General features: G+C 36.1%; 1 protein-coding gene across 10 annotated transcripts in view; it reads right to left on the bottom strand.

The window, feature by feature from the left end:
- The window catches only part of LOC123532801 (ryanodine receptor-like), a 194,676-nt gene extending 181,857 nt beyond the window's left edge, over positions 1–12,819 (bottom strand). For all 10 annotated transcript variants that reach the window (XM_053552050.1, XM_053552061.1, XM_053552058.1 and 7 more), the window contains exon 1: positions 12,513–12,819. In XM_053552050.1, coding sequence (XP_053408025.1) covers positions 12,513–12,572 — 60 coding nt within the window. In that variant the 5' untranslated portion in view covers positions 12,573–12,819. The remainder of the gene's footprint in view (positions 1–12,512) is intronic.
- Between the last annotated feature and the right edge of the window lie 5,514 nt (positions 12,820–18,333).

Below are 18,333 nucleotides of genomic sequence, written 5' to 3' on the forward strand. Positions count from 1 at the left end.
CTCCTATTTTCAGCAATGGACTTCTGACTTCAGAGGTTATTGCCCTTTATCATACACATTATTTTATTTGTAATACTGGTGGTGCTGTGGTCTTCAAATAGGTTTTCCCAAGTTGTCAATTTGCAGAAAGAAACAAGAGCTGTCTCAATAGGATGACACATGCCCCCAATGGCACTTTGAATGAATAGTTATGGCCGATGTTAGAGTTTAGGACCTTTGACCTATGGACCTGGGTCTTGCGCGCGACACGTCATCTTATTGTGGTACACATTCATGCCCAATAATTTTGAAGTCCATGCATGAATGACAAAGATATGGACCGGACACACCCATCAATGCACTATCATGAAATATGACCTTTAACGTCTGTGACCTTGACCTTTGAGCTACGGACCTGGGTCTTGCGCGTGACACATCGTCTTACTGTGGTACACATTCATGCCAAGTTATTTGAAAATCCATCCATGGATGACAAAGATATGGACCGGACACGAATGCACTATCATGAAATGACCTTTACGCTAAGTGGACCTTGACCTTGAGCACAGACTGGTCTTGCGTGCAACACGTGTCTTACTGTGTACATATTCATGCCAGTTATTTGAAAATCCATCCATGGATGACAAAGATATGGACCGGAAACGAATGCACATCATGAAATGACCTTTAACGTCTAAGTGTGACCTTGACCTTTGAGATACGGACCTGGGTCTTGCGCGGGACACGTCGTCTTACTGTGGTACACATTCATGCCAAGTTATTTGAAAATCCATCCATCGATGACAAAGATATGGACCGGACACGAAAATTGCGGACAGACTGACAGACCGACAGATGGTTCAAAAACTATATGCCTCCCTTCGGGGGCATAAAAAAGAAAACTGTCAGACTGACAAGTAATACTGCAAAGTAAAAGTTGGATGGTCTCCTTAGCTTTCAAACCAGTACCACCTGCTTACTGCTGGTTCATGCAAGTTTAGGTAAACACCAAGGCAATGTGCCAATATCATATGATGACAAAAACTACATCACTTGTGTCTAACTGCCATGTAATTATGCCAAAATTCAGAATCATGTTGATGTTTGGTATTTATTCACAAAGAACTTGTCCTCAATGACAACTAAACCTGAATATCTGAGAACTACTGAACACTATTATGGCTTAAAGGCTCATAATGCCTTTGTTTATAAATGTGGCTGCCACATTTTTGTTATGAGCATAAGCTATAATAATTTCTTTTTAAATCCTATTTTTGAAAATTGTTTTCTCGAGTATTTGTCAACGGTTCGAGCATTTATTTATGTAGAAGAAAGTTCTACTGAATCCGTTATTTTTTATTACCTCCCTTTATGGCTGGACTGTATAATGTTCATATGCAGAAATGAAAGTAGTACTTTTCTAACCATGTAATTATGCATAATATCTATCTGGAAAACTATAAACTTTCAGATATATGTTTGACTACCAACTTCATCATCATACTTCATTTCACTGTGATATTCTAACCTCCTAAACAGCCATTTCAGCCAGATTGTGAAAATAAAGGTATGGTAAATATACTCAACATTAGACTTCATAAGGCTGTGACATTTTACATTTCCTGGACAGTAGTGTCAGCCAGACTTAGACATTTCAGATATTATGCTTGGCTGCAGTTTTCATCACCAAGCTTAGTTAATAAGACTCTGACATTTTAAGCCTTCTAAACAACTGTGATAGGCAGATTGTGACATTTCAGGTAGTATGCTTTTGTTTTGGTTTCACCATCAGATTTCATTACACTGTGACATGTTAGATATCCTGGCAGACTGTGACATTTCAGATAGTATGCTTGTGTGCTGGTTTCATCAGATTTCATTACACTGTGACATGTTAGATATCCTGGCAGATTGTGACATTTCAGATAGTATGTTTGTATGTTGGTTTCATCATCAGACTTCATTACACTGTGACATGTTAGATATCCTGGCAGATTGTGACATTTCAGATAGTATGCTTGTGTGCTGGTTTCATCATCAGATTTCATTACACTGTGACATGTTAGATATCCTGGCAGATTGTGACATTTCAGATAGTATGTTTGTGTGCTGGTTTCATCATCAGACTTCATTACACTGTGACATGTTAGATATCCTGGCAGACTGTGACATTTCAGATAGTATGCTTGTGTGCTGGTTTCATCATCAGATTTCATTACACTGTGACATGTTAGATATCCTGGCAGATTGTGACATTTCAGATAGTATGTTTGTGTGCTGGTTTCATCATCAGACTTCATTACACTGTGACATGTTAGATATCCTGGCAGACTGTGACATTTCAGATAGTAATGCTTGTGTGCTGGTTTCATCATCAGACTTCATTACACTGTGACATTTTAAATATCCTGGCAGACTGTGACATTTCAGATAGTATGCTTGTGTGCTGGTTTCATCATCAGACTTTGTTACACTATGACATTTTAGATATCCTGGCAGATTGTGACATTTCAGATAGTAATGCTCATGTGCTAGTTTCATCATCAGATTTCATTACACTGTGACATGTTAGATATCCTGGCAGATTATGACATTTCAGATAGTATGTTTGTGTGCTGGTTTCATCATCAGACTTCATTACACTGTGACATTTTAAATATCCTGGCAGATTGTGACATTTCAGATAGTATGCTTGTGTGCTGGTTTCATCATCAGACTTTGTTACACTATGACATGTTAGATATCCTGGCAGATTATGACATTTCAGATAGTATGCTTGTGTGCCGGTTTCATCATCAGACTTCGTCGTACTGTAACATGTTAGATATCCTGGCAGACTGTGACATTTCAGATAGTAATGCTCGTGTGCTGGTTTCATCATTAGACTTCATTACACTGTGACATTTTAAATATCCTGGCAGATTGTGACATTTCAGATAGTATGCTTGTGTGCCGGTTTCATCATCAGACTCTTACGTACTGTGACATGTTAGATATCCTGGCAGACTGTGACATTTCAGTAGTATGCTGTGTGCTGGTTTCATCATTAGACTTCATTACACTGTGACATTTTAAATATCCTGGCAGATTGTGACATTTCAGATAGTATGCTTGTGTGCCGGTTTCATCATCAGACTTCGTCGTACTGTAACATGTTAGATATCCTGGCAGACTGTGACATTTCAGATAGTAATGCTCGTGTGCTGGTTTCATCATTAGACTTCATTACACTGTGACATTTTAGATATCCTGGCAGATTGTGACATTTCAGATAGTATGCTTGTGTGCCGGTTTCATCATTAGACTTCATTACACTGTGACATGTTAGATATCCTGGCAGACTTAGACATTTCAGATAGTATGCTTGTGTTTTGGTTTCAACATCAGACTTCATTACACTGTGACATGTTAGATATCCTGGCAGACTGTGATATTTTAGATAGTATGTTTGTGTGCTGGTTTCATCATCAGACTTCATTACACTGTGACATGTTAGATAATTATCCTGGCAGACTGTGACATTTCAGATAGTATGCTTGTGTGCTGGTTTCATCATCAGACTTCATTACACTGTGACATTTTAGATATCCTGAACAGCTGCATCAGCTGGATTGTGACATTTCAGATATTATGCTTCGCTGTCTGTCAGATTTTGACATTTCATATACATGTATTATGCCTAGCTGATTGGACTGTGACATTTTAGATATCCTGAACAGCTGTATCAGCTTCGCTGTCTGGCAATTTTTGACATATCATATTATACATGTAATATGCCCAACTGATGGGACTGTGGCATTTCATATATCTATTCAGCTTCAATCATCACAGACCTGCCCGCTTAGCTCAGTAGGTAGAGCGTTGGTCTACGGATCGCGGGGTCGTGAGTTCGATCCTCGGGTGGGGCGTAAGTTCTCCGTGACTATTTGATAAACGACATTGTGTCTGAAAGCATTAGTCCTCAACCTCTGATTCATGTGGGGAAGTTGGCAGTTACTTGCGAAGAACAGGTTTGTACTGGTACAGAATCCAGGAACACTGGTTAGGTTAACTGCCTGCCGTTACATGACTGAAATACTGTTGAAAAACAGCGTTAAACCCAAAACAAACAAACAAATCAATCATCACAACACTATCTAGAACAGCTTCATGATGTTACACTACAGCTGCCTACTGTACAAAGTCTCAACATCGTTATGCCAGCTGACTGTCAACCGCAGCTCCACTGTGAAGCAATTCAAAAATGTCGATATTAGTGATGAATTGATGATCAATAATAATAAAAAATTTATCAAAAATGTCTTACTCGGGAACAATCAATTATATTTTTGAGTAATCGAATGCTGCTAAAATCAGTGTGCAGAACTCACAATGTTTTTCTGTTGTTTTTTTTTGTTATTTTCTCTAGACATGACTTACTCTTTTGTGTGGTGAAGTTTCACAAAATGGTGACAGATCAGACAAATTTGACAGCGCTGGATTATAAGATATTTCCATGTCCTGGCAATGTGTGTGTGGAAATATTTTGGTTTACAGGAAGAAATCTGGGGTGGAAAGACCTCCTGTCAAGACTAATCTTGACTTGCAGCTTGTAATTTGCCTGTTATGTTAATAATTGTCAACATTTTTCGTCCTTAAATGTATCTATTTATAAAATATGTAGCTGCCATATGCATATGCAGTAACTGTTACATATATTTTCATTTCATGTAATAAAAAAAATTCATTAAAAATCGAAAATTCATCGAGAACCAACGTCTGATTATTTTTGAGGATCGATCAAGAAAATGGACCGATTAAGCATCCCTAGTCAATACTACCTAGACTGAACAAAACATAGATAATCTGAACCATAAAACAAGAGGGCCAAGATGGCCCTAGGTCGCTCACCTAAGAAACACTCCATAACAGTGTAAAACATGTTTGACCTAGTGATTTCATGGAAACAAATATTCTGACCAATTTTCATTAAGATTGGACCAAAAAATTGGTCTCTTGCGATAAAACAAGCATTTTCTTAGATATGACCTAGTTTTTGACCCTAGATGACCCATGTTCAAACTCGACCTAGATTTTATCAAGGCAATCATTCTGACCAAAATTCATGAAGATCAACTGAAAAATACAGCCTCTATCACATACAGAAGTTTTTTCTTTGATTTGACCAAGTGACCTAGTTTTTGACCTCAGATGACCCATATTCAAATTCGACCTAGATTTCATTAAGGCAATCAACTTGACCAAATTTCATAAATATCAACTGAAAAAAACAGTCTCTATCGCATACACAAGATTTTTCTTTAATTTGACCTAGTGACCTAGTTTTTGACCTCAGATAACCCATATTCAAAACCGACCTAGTTTTCATCAAGGCAATCACTCTGACCAAATTTCATGGAGATCAATTGAAAAATACATCCTCTATTGCATACACAATGTTTTTCTTCGATTTGACCTAGTGACCTAGTTTTTGACCCAGATGATCCATTTTCGAAATCAGCCTAGATTTTATAAGGTAATCATTCTGGCTAAATTTCATGAAGATCAGTTGAAAAATACAGCCTCTATTGCATACACAAGGTTTTTCTTTGATTTGGACCTAGTGACCTAGTTTTTGACCCAGATGACCCATTTTGAACTTGGTCTAATATTTCATCAAGGCAATCATTCTGACTAAAATTCATGAAGATCAATTGAAAAATACAGCCTCTATCGCATACACAGGTTTTTACATGATATGACCTAGTGACCTGTTTTTGACCCCAGATGACCCATTTTCGAACTAGGCCTAGATTCATCAAGGTTATCATTCTGACCAAAATCATGAAGATCAATTGAAAAATACCGCCTCTATCGCATACACAGGTTTTTCTTTGATTTGACCTATGTGACCTATTTTTGACCCGAGATGACCATTTTCGAACTCGGCCTAGATTTCATCAAGGCAATCATTCTGACCAAAAATTCATGAAGATCAATTGAAAATACAGCCTGTATCGCATACACAAGGTTTTTCTTTGATTTTGACCTAGTGACCTAGTTTTTGATCCGAGATGACACATTTTCGAACTCGGCCTAGATTTCATCAAAGTTATCATTTGACCAATATTCATGAGATTAAATGAAAAATACAGCCTCTATCGCATACACATGTTTTTCTTTGATTTGACCTAGTGAACTAGTTTTTGACCCGAGATGACCCATTTTCGAACTCGGCCTAGATTTCATCAAGGTTATCATTCTGACCAATATTCATGAAGATTAATTGAAAAATACAGCCTCTATCGCATACACAAGCTAAATGTTGACAGACGACGGACGACAGACGACAGACGACGGACGACGGACGACGGACGCCGGACATCGAGCGATCAGAAAAACTCACCTGAGCATTGCTCAGGTGAGCTAAAAACCAACATAGTGCATCTGCGACCAGCATGGATCCAGACCAACCTGCGCATCCCCGCAGTCTGGTCAGGATCCATACTGTTCGCTAACGGTTTCTCTAATTGCAATAGGCGGACGCGCAGGCTGGTCTGGATCCATGCTGGTCGCAAATGCACTACGATGGTTTTCTCATGGTGCGGCTCATTTACTGATTTGCAAGACAGATGGGTTTCTCTTCCACCTATTTCTTACATCTACATCAGCTTTTAATGAAAAGAAATCAGTTTGATACATAAAATTCAATGAACTTATCAAAAGAAATTTCAATTCCTGTTATTTGAGCTTGAGTCAGTTTTCCATTATACTAGACGCATCCACGTAGTCTGGTCAGGATCCATACTGTTCGCTTTCAAAGCCTATTGCAATTAGAGAAACCGTTAGCGAACAGCATGGATCCTGACCAGACTGCGCGGACGCGCAGGCTGGTCTGGATCCATGCTGGTCGCAAATGCACTACGATGGTTTTCTCATGGTGCGGCTCATTTACTGATTTGCAAGACAGATGGGTTTCTCTTCCACCTATTTCTTACATCTACATCAGCTTTTAATGAAAAGAAATCAGTTTGATACATAAAATTCAATGAACTTATCAAAAGAAATTTCAATTCCTGTTATTTGAGCTTGAGTCAGTTTTCCATTATACTAGACAAAATAAATGGCCAAAAATATCAACCAACAGTTTTAGCAGTATCTACTGTTCCTATATGAAGGTTCATTTACAGTTCAAATATAAGAGCAAGGGAATCCTGTGAATGACTGTTTTGACAAAACGGAAGTTTTGGCAGCGAATAAAGACATGTAATGCAAATAAAACTTACTTCTGGACTGCATCTACATGTTATTGTAGTCTACATTCAGACCTTAGGTGACCTATGAATCTGTTCAAATTTAAGGTTTAGAAATATATCATCAAAACACAGAAATATTTGATAACAAACAACATCTTTATCAACAACTTCTACCTGACCATTACATGTTCTGCTGTACTGTCCAGTACAATGGACATGTTTTGAAAAAGTTGGCCCCCTTTAAAAATGAATGTCATTTGAAAAGAAATAAAAATAAACAAATGCTGAAATTAAACTATGTTCCACCTATTTTTTTTTAAATTTCAGCACTGGGACATTATTGCAAATGCACATCAAAACAAAGATAAGTTACAGTTCATTGAAAATGGTGAGTTTTTAAAGATGCTGAACTGTCCGAAAGCATGGCCCCTTTATGCAGCCCTTTTCCAGAATATTCAATGTATATATCAGTATACTGACAATCATTTAGTAAATATGTGATATACATGTTTTATATGCTGTTCAATTTTCATTCTAAACAACCCTTTCTTTCTATGATTTGCTGTTGTTTGAATTTTTTCTGCAAATATAAGGCTAAGGGTTAAGATACAGTAACAACATGTATACAATCATGTCCCTTTGCTTAGGAAAGGAAAAAGTTAGATCAAATTAGAATGATCAATGAATGTATTTCTCCGAAAACTGTGGATAGGTTTGGTAGGTCAGTCTCCTATGCCTACCCCCAACCCCGCATCCCCAACGGTTGAACCCATCTTTAAATTCATGATCCCAGTCACAAACCATAAAATAAGCTCATATTCATGTTATGACAGTGGAAACAGGCCAAACGAAACTTCATAACTGCACTATTATTTCCACTGTTGTCCTTGGCTGTAAAAAATAATTTGATTAAAACAATAAATGCTTCTATCACCTACACTGGGAACAACAGCCAATATGGATGTGTGCCAACAAACATACAATATTAATCAATTATCTGCAAGTCTCTTGTTATGTTATTCATCAGGTATTGGGATGTAAGAATGATAATAATGAACAAAGTAGCAGTGAATCACATGTGGTAGCATTTACATGATCACATTATCTACATGGTAACATCAGTATTTACTGTGATCAGGCTGAAGAAACAGGAGAAGTTACTCAATATTTACTGGAGATAACTTGCAGTGATAACACATTTGTATGAGATTATGTGTTAGCATGGTGACCGACAGAACTGCGAGTTCAACCCCTACTACCAGTATCCTCTGAGTATGAGACTTTAAATCAAGATATCATGGGCACAAAAAAGAACTAAGGAACTGAAACATACATTTGTCATAATCCTGCACTGTCTAAACTGTATTATTAGGGAACCTCAAACAGATGTATTATGGAACCTAACAGATGATTTACATGGGAACCTAAACTAGATGTGTTAGTTGGGAACTGGGAATAGACATATTACAGTACTAAGGAACCTAGAATAGATTTATAACTAGAGACCCAGAATAGATGTGGTACTAGGGAAACTCAAATAAATGTATTACTAGGGGACTCGATGTGTTACAAGGGAAACCAGAACAGAATGATTGTGTTGTTAGGTTACCCAGTAAGAGACAGACTTTATAATGAAAAGGCACTTTCTGCGACTACATTTACACCTTTTATCTATTTATTTTTTATTTTTTTTTGGCCGGGGGGGGGGGGGGGGGGGGGGGGGGGGACAGATGGGGGGAACTTGGTTGAGGGGGGTAAACAATAAAAGGTGATGGAGTAGACAAGGAAACATTGAGAGAAAATTTGATATTATTCAATTTTGTTAATTGTTCTGAATATATTTCAAATTAAACCAAAGGAAAATTTGTATTAGATTGTTAATAAAGAGTAAACAAGGTTTTGATATTGTTCAAGATGGAGGAATCTAGCTTGGTCCTAGGCCAAGTTGGACAAAATTGTATAATAAGGTAGTAATCAAGTATGTAATATATGTTATAAAAGGTGTTAATTGAATTAATATAAGAGGCAATTAGCCTAATAACCTTAAGTTGATTAGGTGCATCATATACTTGGTCATAGAGCATAAATTACGAAAATTCTTTATAACTAGCCTTCATCATCTCTACTACGAGTGTAAATTATTGTAAATGTTAATAATCTGAAGTATAGCTAAAATGTTTAACAGTATAACCTCATCAGTGTTAGAAGTTAAAATGAGAAATTACTAGTTAAATGAGAAACTACTATTTTCACATTCAATAAAAATAAAATGTATAAATAGAATTTTTTTATCAGGCATGCCCACCCACATATTTAGTACAGTAAGTTTAGATTAAATAATTTGGAGTTAAACAGCATCTCTTTTATTTATTAATCCTACATAACTCTTAAATACTATAAGCAGTGAGATATCTAACAAATTTTGTGAAATCACAAACTATTACAACTACAATTTCCTAACAGTCAGTTTAAACTGCAAATATTTATTTCAGGGACTATATATTTCATTACATTTTTTTTTATCATTTTAGTGTTTTTGCTTTTTTATGGAGACTGCAAAATCAGCAATTGCAGGCAAAGGTTACTTGTAAGTTATATATTGCTCATTGTATCTAAACTGTAAAATAGTCCCTAAATTTATATACCTGTTACAGGAAGATTCTGTTGAAATAATAAGAAGTCAGAAAACTTGCCAGTTCATTGTAATATTACTGAGATATTTTTGTGGAGTCTTTTGCAATATTAAAGTATTGAATTACCTCCCTTTTAAACCAATTTTTTTTCCAATTTCAGTTTATGTACAGATTTCAGTTTATGTACAGCAAAAACTGCCTGACAACATAAAACTTAATGCATCTGCATAAAAACTAAATCTCCACTAACAGAATTTCATATATGTGATTATATAGTATTATTTATATGATTATTTATATATATAATTATAATTTCATATATTATCTCTTCTAAGATCTCTATTTTTTTCTAATATGGTGCTTGAGTTATCATCCGGAAACAGATTGGTCTGCATACCGATCAACCGACTGACCGACATCTGCAAAACAATATACCCCTCCTTCTTCTAAGGGGGGCATTATGCTGTTTTGCAATCAACTTTTCAGGATATGTCATCTTTTCGGGATATATCAGTCATTTATATATTGCAACTTGACATAAGATTTATAATTTGGTGTCTGTGGAAACCTGAAATATGTTCGTAAATATGAGATGGCTGCTTAAAAATTTTGCTTATCATACACTAAAATTCTGCCCGACTGTCTAGCATTCTAATATAGCTCATTTTTTGTCACTTCAACAAAGGTCAAGTAATATATATTCTGCAATAAACAACAGCAGCTGCTGATGCACAGACCATATATGTAATATGTAATGCTCATGTGTTACGAGGATATATCAGAGCTAGGGGTACATCTCCGTATTTTTCTCTGCACATATCTGTCTCGGCCTGTCGGCCTCGACGATGTGTGCAGAGAAAAATACCCTCGATATACCCCTAGCTCTGATATATCCTGGTAACACACTCTCACACATACTACAACTATTACTTATCATTCAGAAGCTGGCATATCTATGATTTACTAAGGTTATCATTCAGAAGCTTGCATATCTATGATTTACTAAGGTTATCTTTCAGAAGCTCTATGATTTTACTAAGGTTATCTTTCAGAAGCTTGCATATCTATGATTTACTAAGGTTATCAGTCAGAAGCTTGAACATATATCTATGATTTACTAAGATTAATTATCATTCAGAAGCTTGCATATCTATGGTTTACTATGGTTATCAGTCAGAAGCTTGAACATATATCTATGATTTACTAAGATTATCATTCAGAAGCTTGCATATCTATGATTTACTAAGGTTATCTTTCAGAAGATTTACTAAGGTTATGATTCAGAAGTTTGAATATCTAACAGCTGGAGCTAATGAATATGCTCTGTCCTTGTATTAACAAAACGCGATAACTGTGGCCTTTATTTACTAATACCGGATTAACCCATAACAATGAAATAGGGAATCAAGTGGACACATTATAGGACAAAATATCTTATACCGCCAAACCAATGCAAGTAGCGACATGGTCTAGTGGTTAACACGTATGATTTGTAAGCGTACGGTGCTGGTTCGAATACAGGACGAGCTACTTTTTTATTTTTCCAGCATGTTTTTACCTGCAGAAGGAATTCATGTAAAACTATTTATATCATTATTTTCACGTGCACTTATTTTGAGTACTTACTGACATGTTTCAGATGACCTCTTATAAGAATACACATTGAATCTATTAACATTGCAATGATAATTAAACAAATACATAATAAAAAGAATGAAAGAAAAATACAAAAGACGATATAAGAAAAAACCCTGTGAAAACTGAGTAAGTAAAAATCATTTAAAAAAAGAAGGGCTCAAACCTATACCATACAAACATAAAAAATAGATGCCCGACACGCTATCCACTAGACTACAAATCTGTTATGGAATTACGGATCGTATTTAGAGATAACAATACTACAATATACAAATAAACACCACTTATCGGATAATATACCTGCTTTACCTGTTTTTTGAATTTGCCAAGTACCGTTAAAATAAAATTATCGCGATCCATTAATACATGTAAATCAACTGATAAACAATGCTACTTCAAGCATTGTCTGTAGGTTTCTCAATAGGTTAATGATATATTAATACAGAATAACAAGTGATTCAGAAAGATTCCACAGATTATTTGATGTATAACAGAAATCAAAAGGTGTACATTGAGATATCACCATTCTTTTGAAAAAAAGAGGAGTAAAGGCCTGAGTTGCAATAACACAACACTATATATCTTATAACCAATTATTCTGAGTGATATAATTGCATTGCAAGTGTCTAAAGAAAGACTTATTCATGTCCTTGTATATTACTTATATCAAAACAGATATAACTGTACTAGACCCAATATCTAACTGTATTAATTATGTGTAAGAAAACTACACATAAAACTGAGTTAATAAAGACCTCTGCACTATATGATGTCTGATTTCCTATAGGTTCTTCACCTCAGTCTCTATATTAGCAGACTTTGTACCTGTTTGTAATTCACGAACTTGTAATATATTCAATGCCAATATTCAATACAAACATCTGCAGTGGTAGAACACAACACAGAGCGATAATTATCGCTATTTGAAAGCAGCCACCGCATCACAAAAGGTTAATATTGATCAATATGTGTTTTAAAAAGATTGTTAGCGTATATTCGTAAAGTACATTCTTGCTGATATACTTACTGTTCTAAGAAATAAAATATCATCCTGCTCAGATCCACCGCCCTCTCCGAGCTCCGCCATTTTGGATGTTGCTCCGTGTTACCTGTGTGTTTGATTCCAATCCAATTACGTATCAATTAACGCAGATTTCCAGCCGATACAACAATATTGAAAACTCTCCATTCATATGCAAGCTGCCTAACATATATTGAACTAACTTTGAACTTAAAATCGAAACATTTTTTGAGGCGCAGGTGTGTTCTGTTCACCGATAATTCTCAGAAATTCCACAACAGTAAGCTGGCTGTCAGATTCACGCGCGCTGTATCCGAAAATATCTATTTTTAGAAACAATCACGCTAATCGACGTCACATGTTAGCTAATAAACTAATAGCAAGGCCTACATGTATATAAGAATGTTGGAGAAAAGATGAATCTTTTTTTCCTTAATTATGTATTCGAAAAAATATTGTTTTCTTTACATACAATGGTCACTGAACCATACATTGCCCTTGTAGATACTATTAAGGCATTTTTGGAGAAACTACCACTATCTTATTTTTAAAAGAACGTTTGCGAACCTAGATCTACATAAATATCTTATAAAATATTACATTCATTATTGTGTAGATATCTGCCATTTCGTTCTGGCGTGTTGGCGTGCGTTTGAATACGCCAACACGCTAAAACGACGCACAAGCGCCATTTCTGTTGGATTGGCACCCTTTAGAACGCACAACGAGATGGAAGAAATAAAGCACATGTTGATTGAAAATTTTCTCTGAATTATACTGTAGGCTATCACAAGCCCTGGAATTTGAAAGCCACATGCCCCTATCTGGTATAATATAAATTTCAAATAAACTTGACATTACTGCCATGGCTTATTGCAAATTTTCGTGATTCGACATATATGACTAACCATTATAGAAAATTTAACGGTTAGCAACTATGACGCGTGCACAATATTCTCGTGCACATCGTAACTTTAATAAACAGCCGTTATCTGACAGGCAAATACTAATTTACTTTGAACCAGAAGATGCCCTTGTCTTCAGGCCCGTGTCCAGGATTTTTTTGCTGGGGGGGGGAGGGCCCAACCTGGGATGGGTTTGGGAGGGGTATCCCCTCCCGATATCGAAAATTTTTTGATATGGTACATGAAAAAGATGCATTTTCCTGCTACCTGTAACACCTTTAAGGATGCATGAATGTATTATATAATTAAGGAAAACTCTATTTTTTAATCATTTCATCAAGCCTTTTCAATGTATGATGTATGATTGTACAGTCACAGTGTATGGAATTCATTTTTCTGTATGATACCCAGGTCTCAGTGTATTGGCTCTGATATCTACCAATCCAACGTATAACCAGCTACCAGTAATAAAGAAGCTAGTGGTTTGAAAATCAACTTTATTTATCATAATAAAACAAACTATATGATTGTCAGCAATAATTATACTACATTTTAATCAAATGAATAAAATTTCATTCATTCTACCCTTTTCTTTCAATCATAATATAAACTAGAAATGTGTCCATGGGACACAGATGCCCCCACTACATGACATTAGTCAGGGGCCAGAACTCCTACAATACTGAATGAATCCGGATGCGAAACCCCAGGTGCACAACTACACATGCTGACCAACATTCCTGTAAACTTTGGTGATTCTAGGTCAAATACTTTTGGGGCTATGCACGACACAACATTAAAATGACCAATTTTTTACAAAGTCAGGGGCCATAACTCCTACATGACTGGATGAATCCGGACGCGAAACCCCAGGTGCACAACTACACATGCTGACCAACATGCCTGTAAAGTTTTGTGACTCTAGGTCATATACTTTTGGAGCTAGGCACGACACAACATTAAAATGACCATTTTTTACAAAGTCAGGGGCCATAACTTCTACATGACTGAATGAATCCGGACGCGAAACCCCAGGTGCACAACTACACATGCTGACCAACATTCCTGTAAACTTTGGTGATTCTAGGTCAAATACTTTTGGAGCTATGCGTGACACAACATTAAAATGACAAATTTTTTACTAAGTCAGGGGCCATAACTCCTATATGTCTGGGTGAATCCAGACGCGAAACCCCAGGTGCACAACTGCACATGCTGACCAACATGCCTGTAAAGTTTTGTGACTCTAGGTCATATACTTTTGGAGCTAGGCACGACACAACATTAAAATGACCATTTTTTACAAAGTCAGGGGCCATAACTTCTACATGACTGAATGGATCCGGACGCGAAACCCCAGGTGCACAACTACACATGCTGACCAACATTCTTGTAAAGTTTTGTGACTCTACGTCAAATACTTTCAGAGCTACGCGCGACACAACATTTTCGGAAGGACGGACGGACGGACGGACAGACGGACGGAAGGACGGACGGACAAGAGCAAATCTATATGCACCCCCCCCCCCCCCCCCAAAGTGGGGGCATAAAAAACTGTTTTCTAATTAAATTAAAAAAAAAATAATATGTGTAATTTCACTAAAAAGAAAGTTATCAAAAACTGCTCAAAACTGATATCCAAAATGACATGATTTGTAGAAAAATGATTTACTAAGTTCAAAAATAAGTATTAATAATAAAATAAATAAAAACACAAAAATATTTCTTTGAACTTTTTCTGCATTTCTTGTGTTCTAATGTTCTAAGCAAATACATGTATAATGAAAAACTACCCACTACCCAATCAAGTACCACGTTTAAAAAGCAAGCGATCAATGAAGCTACATGATCAATGAAGCATGTAGCGTTAGAAATTGTCAGACTGGATTCCCAGGCTATGAAGCATGTACAGATAAATTTTTACCTGTAACATGCCTGGGGCTAATTTCCACTACCGGACACAGTTTTATGGCTCTTTAGCCTGTGTATTGCTGTCAAATCAAGCCAATTGCGCTGGTGTATAAATTTGTTAATTGAGGGGCCCATAGTAATAAAAATCATAACTAGCCAGCCAGCTGGGGGGGGCCCAGGCCCCCTGGCCCCCCACCTGGACACGTGCCTGGTCTTACCGCAACACTTCAGTGTACAAGACTACAAGCTGGAACGACTATACGTATTAGACCTTCCTGATACAAGATACAAGAAATTTTACGGAGATAACATTAGATATATATTATTAACATGGTTACTCCCCCTCTAAGCAAATAGGAAGGGAATAAAACATACATATGATACATGCATAAAAAGAGGTAGGAGTAAAAACAAATAAATATAAATATAAGTAAAAATTAGTAGTTATATAAATAAATATTTATAGTTAACAGTCGGGTATTGTGACAAGTGTATGACAACCTAGTTCACTAAGTAAAAGACTTAGTACTTGTGCCCCAAACTACCGAAAGAAAGGTGTAGAATGGAAAAAGGGCCTGAGAGGGTCATACACAGTACCACACCCGCATCTGCCATCTACCATATTATCACAAAAATTAAGAGCAGTCGGTTATATTTTGTAATATTTTCTGTGTATATATGTAAATAGTTGTTATGTTATGTCAGTCACTGAAAAGTGGAAATAAAAGAATATATAACTTGAAAAATAATGTAACCTATTAAATAGCTGAGCTGTAAAAATTGTAAGACAAATTTTAATAATTTAATTATCAATACTCGGTTAAAAACGAAGACTTATTGTAATTAATTCCGGATTTAAATTTGACTTTGCGACCAGTTCACGCACTGAAACTCAACCAGGCGAGGGAGAAAGAGAAGAAAAAATCTATGAAACGAAAAAACAACAACAAATAACAAGCAGTATGGTGTAAAACTACGTTTCTAATGTTTATAGCATTTTGGCCGGGTCCTCAATAAACTACACTAATATTTGATTAATAAGCTGTCATAAAAATATTAGTTATTCCATAGAAGTAATTATTTGTAGAAACAATTATAAATACATATTATAGCACCTTGTTTGTAATGACTTGCCCTCATTCACTTAGTCACACGTTTGTTTTGTTTTTTTTTTTTTATTTTGGGTTTAACGCCGTTTTTCAACAGTATTTCATGTAACGTAACCAGTGTTCCTGGATTCTTTACCAGTACAAACCTGTTCTCCGCAAGTAACTGCCTGCATCCCCACTTGAATCAGAGGTGGAGGACGAACTTGTGTGAACAGTGATATCAGACACAATGTCTCGGAGAACATACGCGCGCCCGAGGATCGAACTCCGTAGATCTGCGCTCTGCGGGCGCATGAGGCGGGCTATTGTCAAATGTATAAATTACACGTGACCCTACACAACTACATTGTTTTTTGTGATGCATAACTGACTTTATTTCTGACGGATAATAGAATCTACTCTTGTACACAACAGAAGTGATTGCAGTAACCACTTGACGGCGTTAAACCCAAAACAAACAAATCCTATGCTTAATTCAGGACATTAGAAAAAACTTTACTAGGTGAGGTTGTGTTCAAACGATTTTTGACAGAAATTTACAAGTCGTTTGAATGTTTAGCCGATATACTTTGTATCTTCTTCCAAGGCCTATGTATAAAATCAAACTTGTCCAAAGCTTCTAGTTTTTTTTTTCAAGAACCATCAGACCTGTGATACTAATTAACAAAGAAAGCAATACACTGAGACGTGGAACTGGAACGGCCAGCGCAAAAATAACCGCCGGTCAATGGAACGCACCAAACATCCAAAGTTACATGGCATAAGAAATATGATATCTCAACATACATATAAAGAAAAAAAGGCACGGTATGTAAATCATAGCTCCATAATTTGACTCGAACTACGGGTGTGGTATGTAGGCCTGTCCCTTGTATAGGTGACAAGAATGTAACTGACCTACCAAATGTTCAAGGCCACAAACATCCTTTTCTCGAATGTAGAAACTTAAACCAGTCTCCAAAAGCCTTCTCAAACAACGGTAACAATTGCGGCACAATAATCGTAATACACCATGCGCAGAAATTCGAAAACTTCTAACAGTATTCATAATTATTTATCACATTTATTCATTTGGCGATGTGCACTCTATGTTACAAACAACGACCATATTTATCACCCTGCTATCATGTGCGTTCAATAAGGACATATTTAGGGACTTATGGTTAGGGTATAGGGTTGGAAGTTTAGTCAGTTCGGGTTAAAGTTTAATATGTTACGACAAAGTGCTCACGGTAAGCTATTGTGTTCGCCGTCCTGTGTCAATAACATTTTTACATTTAACGATATAGAAGCCACATTTTTGACCCAGTCTTAATGAAACTTGGTTAGAATGTTTTCAATCATACGTAAATTCATTGAATCGTGAGTTACAGTAAAAAAAAAACCTAAAATCCAAAGTTACAAGATGCTGCTTTATGGAAAATCGTGATATCCTCAAGGTTAAATCATTTTGCGATCAACCTTTTGCTCGTCAAGGCATAGAACACATTCTAATTTGTTCCTCATGTCACCACGTGTATCCACAGGAGTCTGAAATTCTATCTATATGAGCCCTAAAGTCTATGGGGTTTTTTCAAAAAAAAGTTTTATTGTTTTTTTTTCGGGCTCCCAATTGGGATAACCCCATTTATTTTTGTAAGGTATGAACATTTACAAAACAATAGCCATAAAAGAAGACATTAAAAACCAATTCATACAAACATATGAATAACAGATTCAGTGATATATTGATCACAATAGTTACTTCGCCAGTGAAATAGAACTTGTTCGAAAAACGATCAGTAAAATTTGACGAAGTTTCTTTTTTCTTGTTATTTTCAACCTTACAAATATTTTATTATACACAACATTGTGAAAACTTATACGTCTATATATGTATCCGACATTGTCTCGATAGATTTC

Source organism: Mercenaria mercenaria, chromosome 1 (assembly GCF_021730395.1).
Source record: "Mercenaria mercenaria strain notata chromosome 1, MADL_Memer_1, whole genome shotgun sequence".
NCBI classification, from domain to species: domain Eukaryota; kingdom Metazoa; phylum Mollusca; class Bivalvia; order Venerida; family Veneridae; genus Mercenaria; species Mercenaria mercenaria.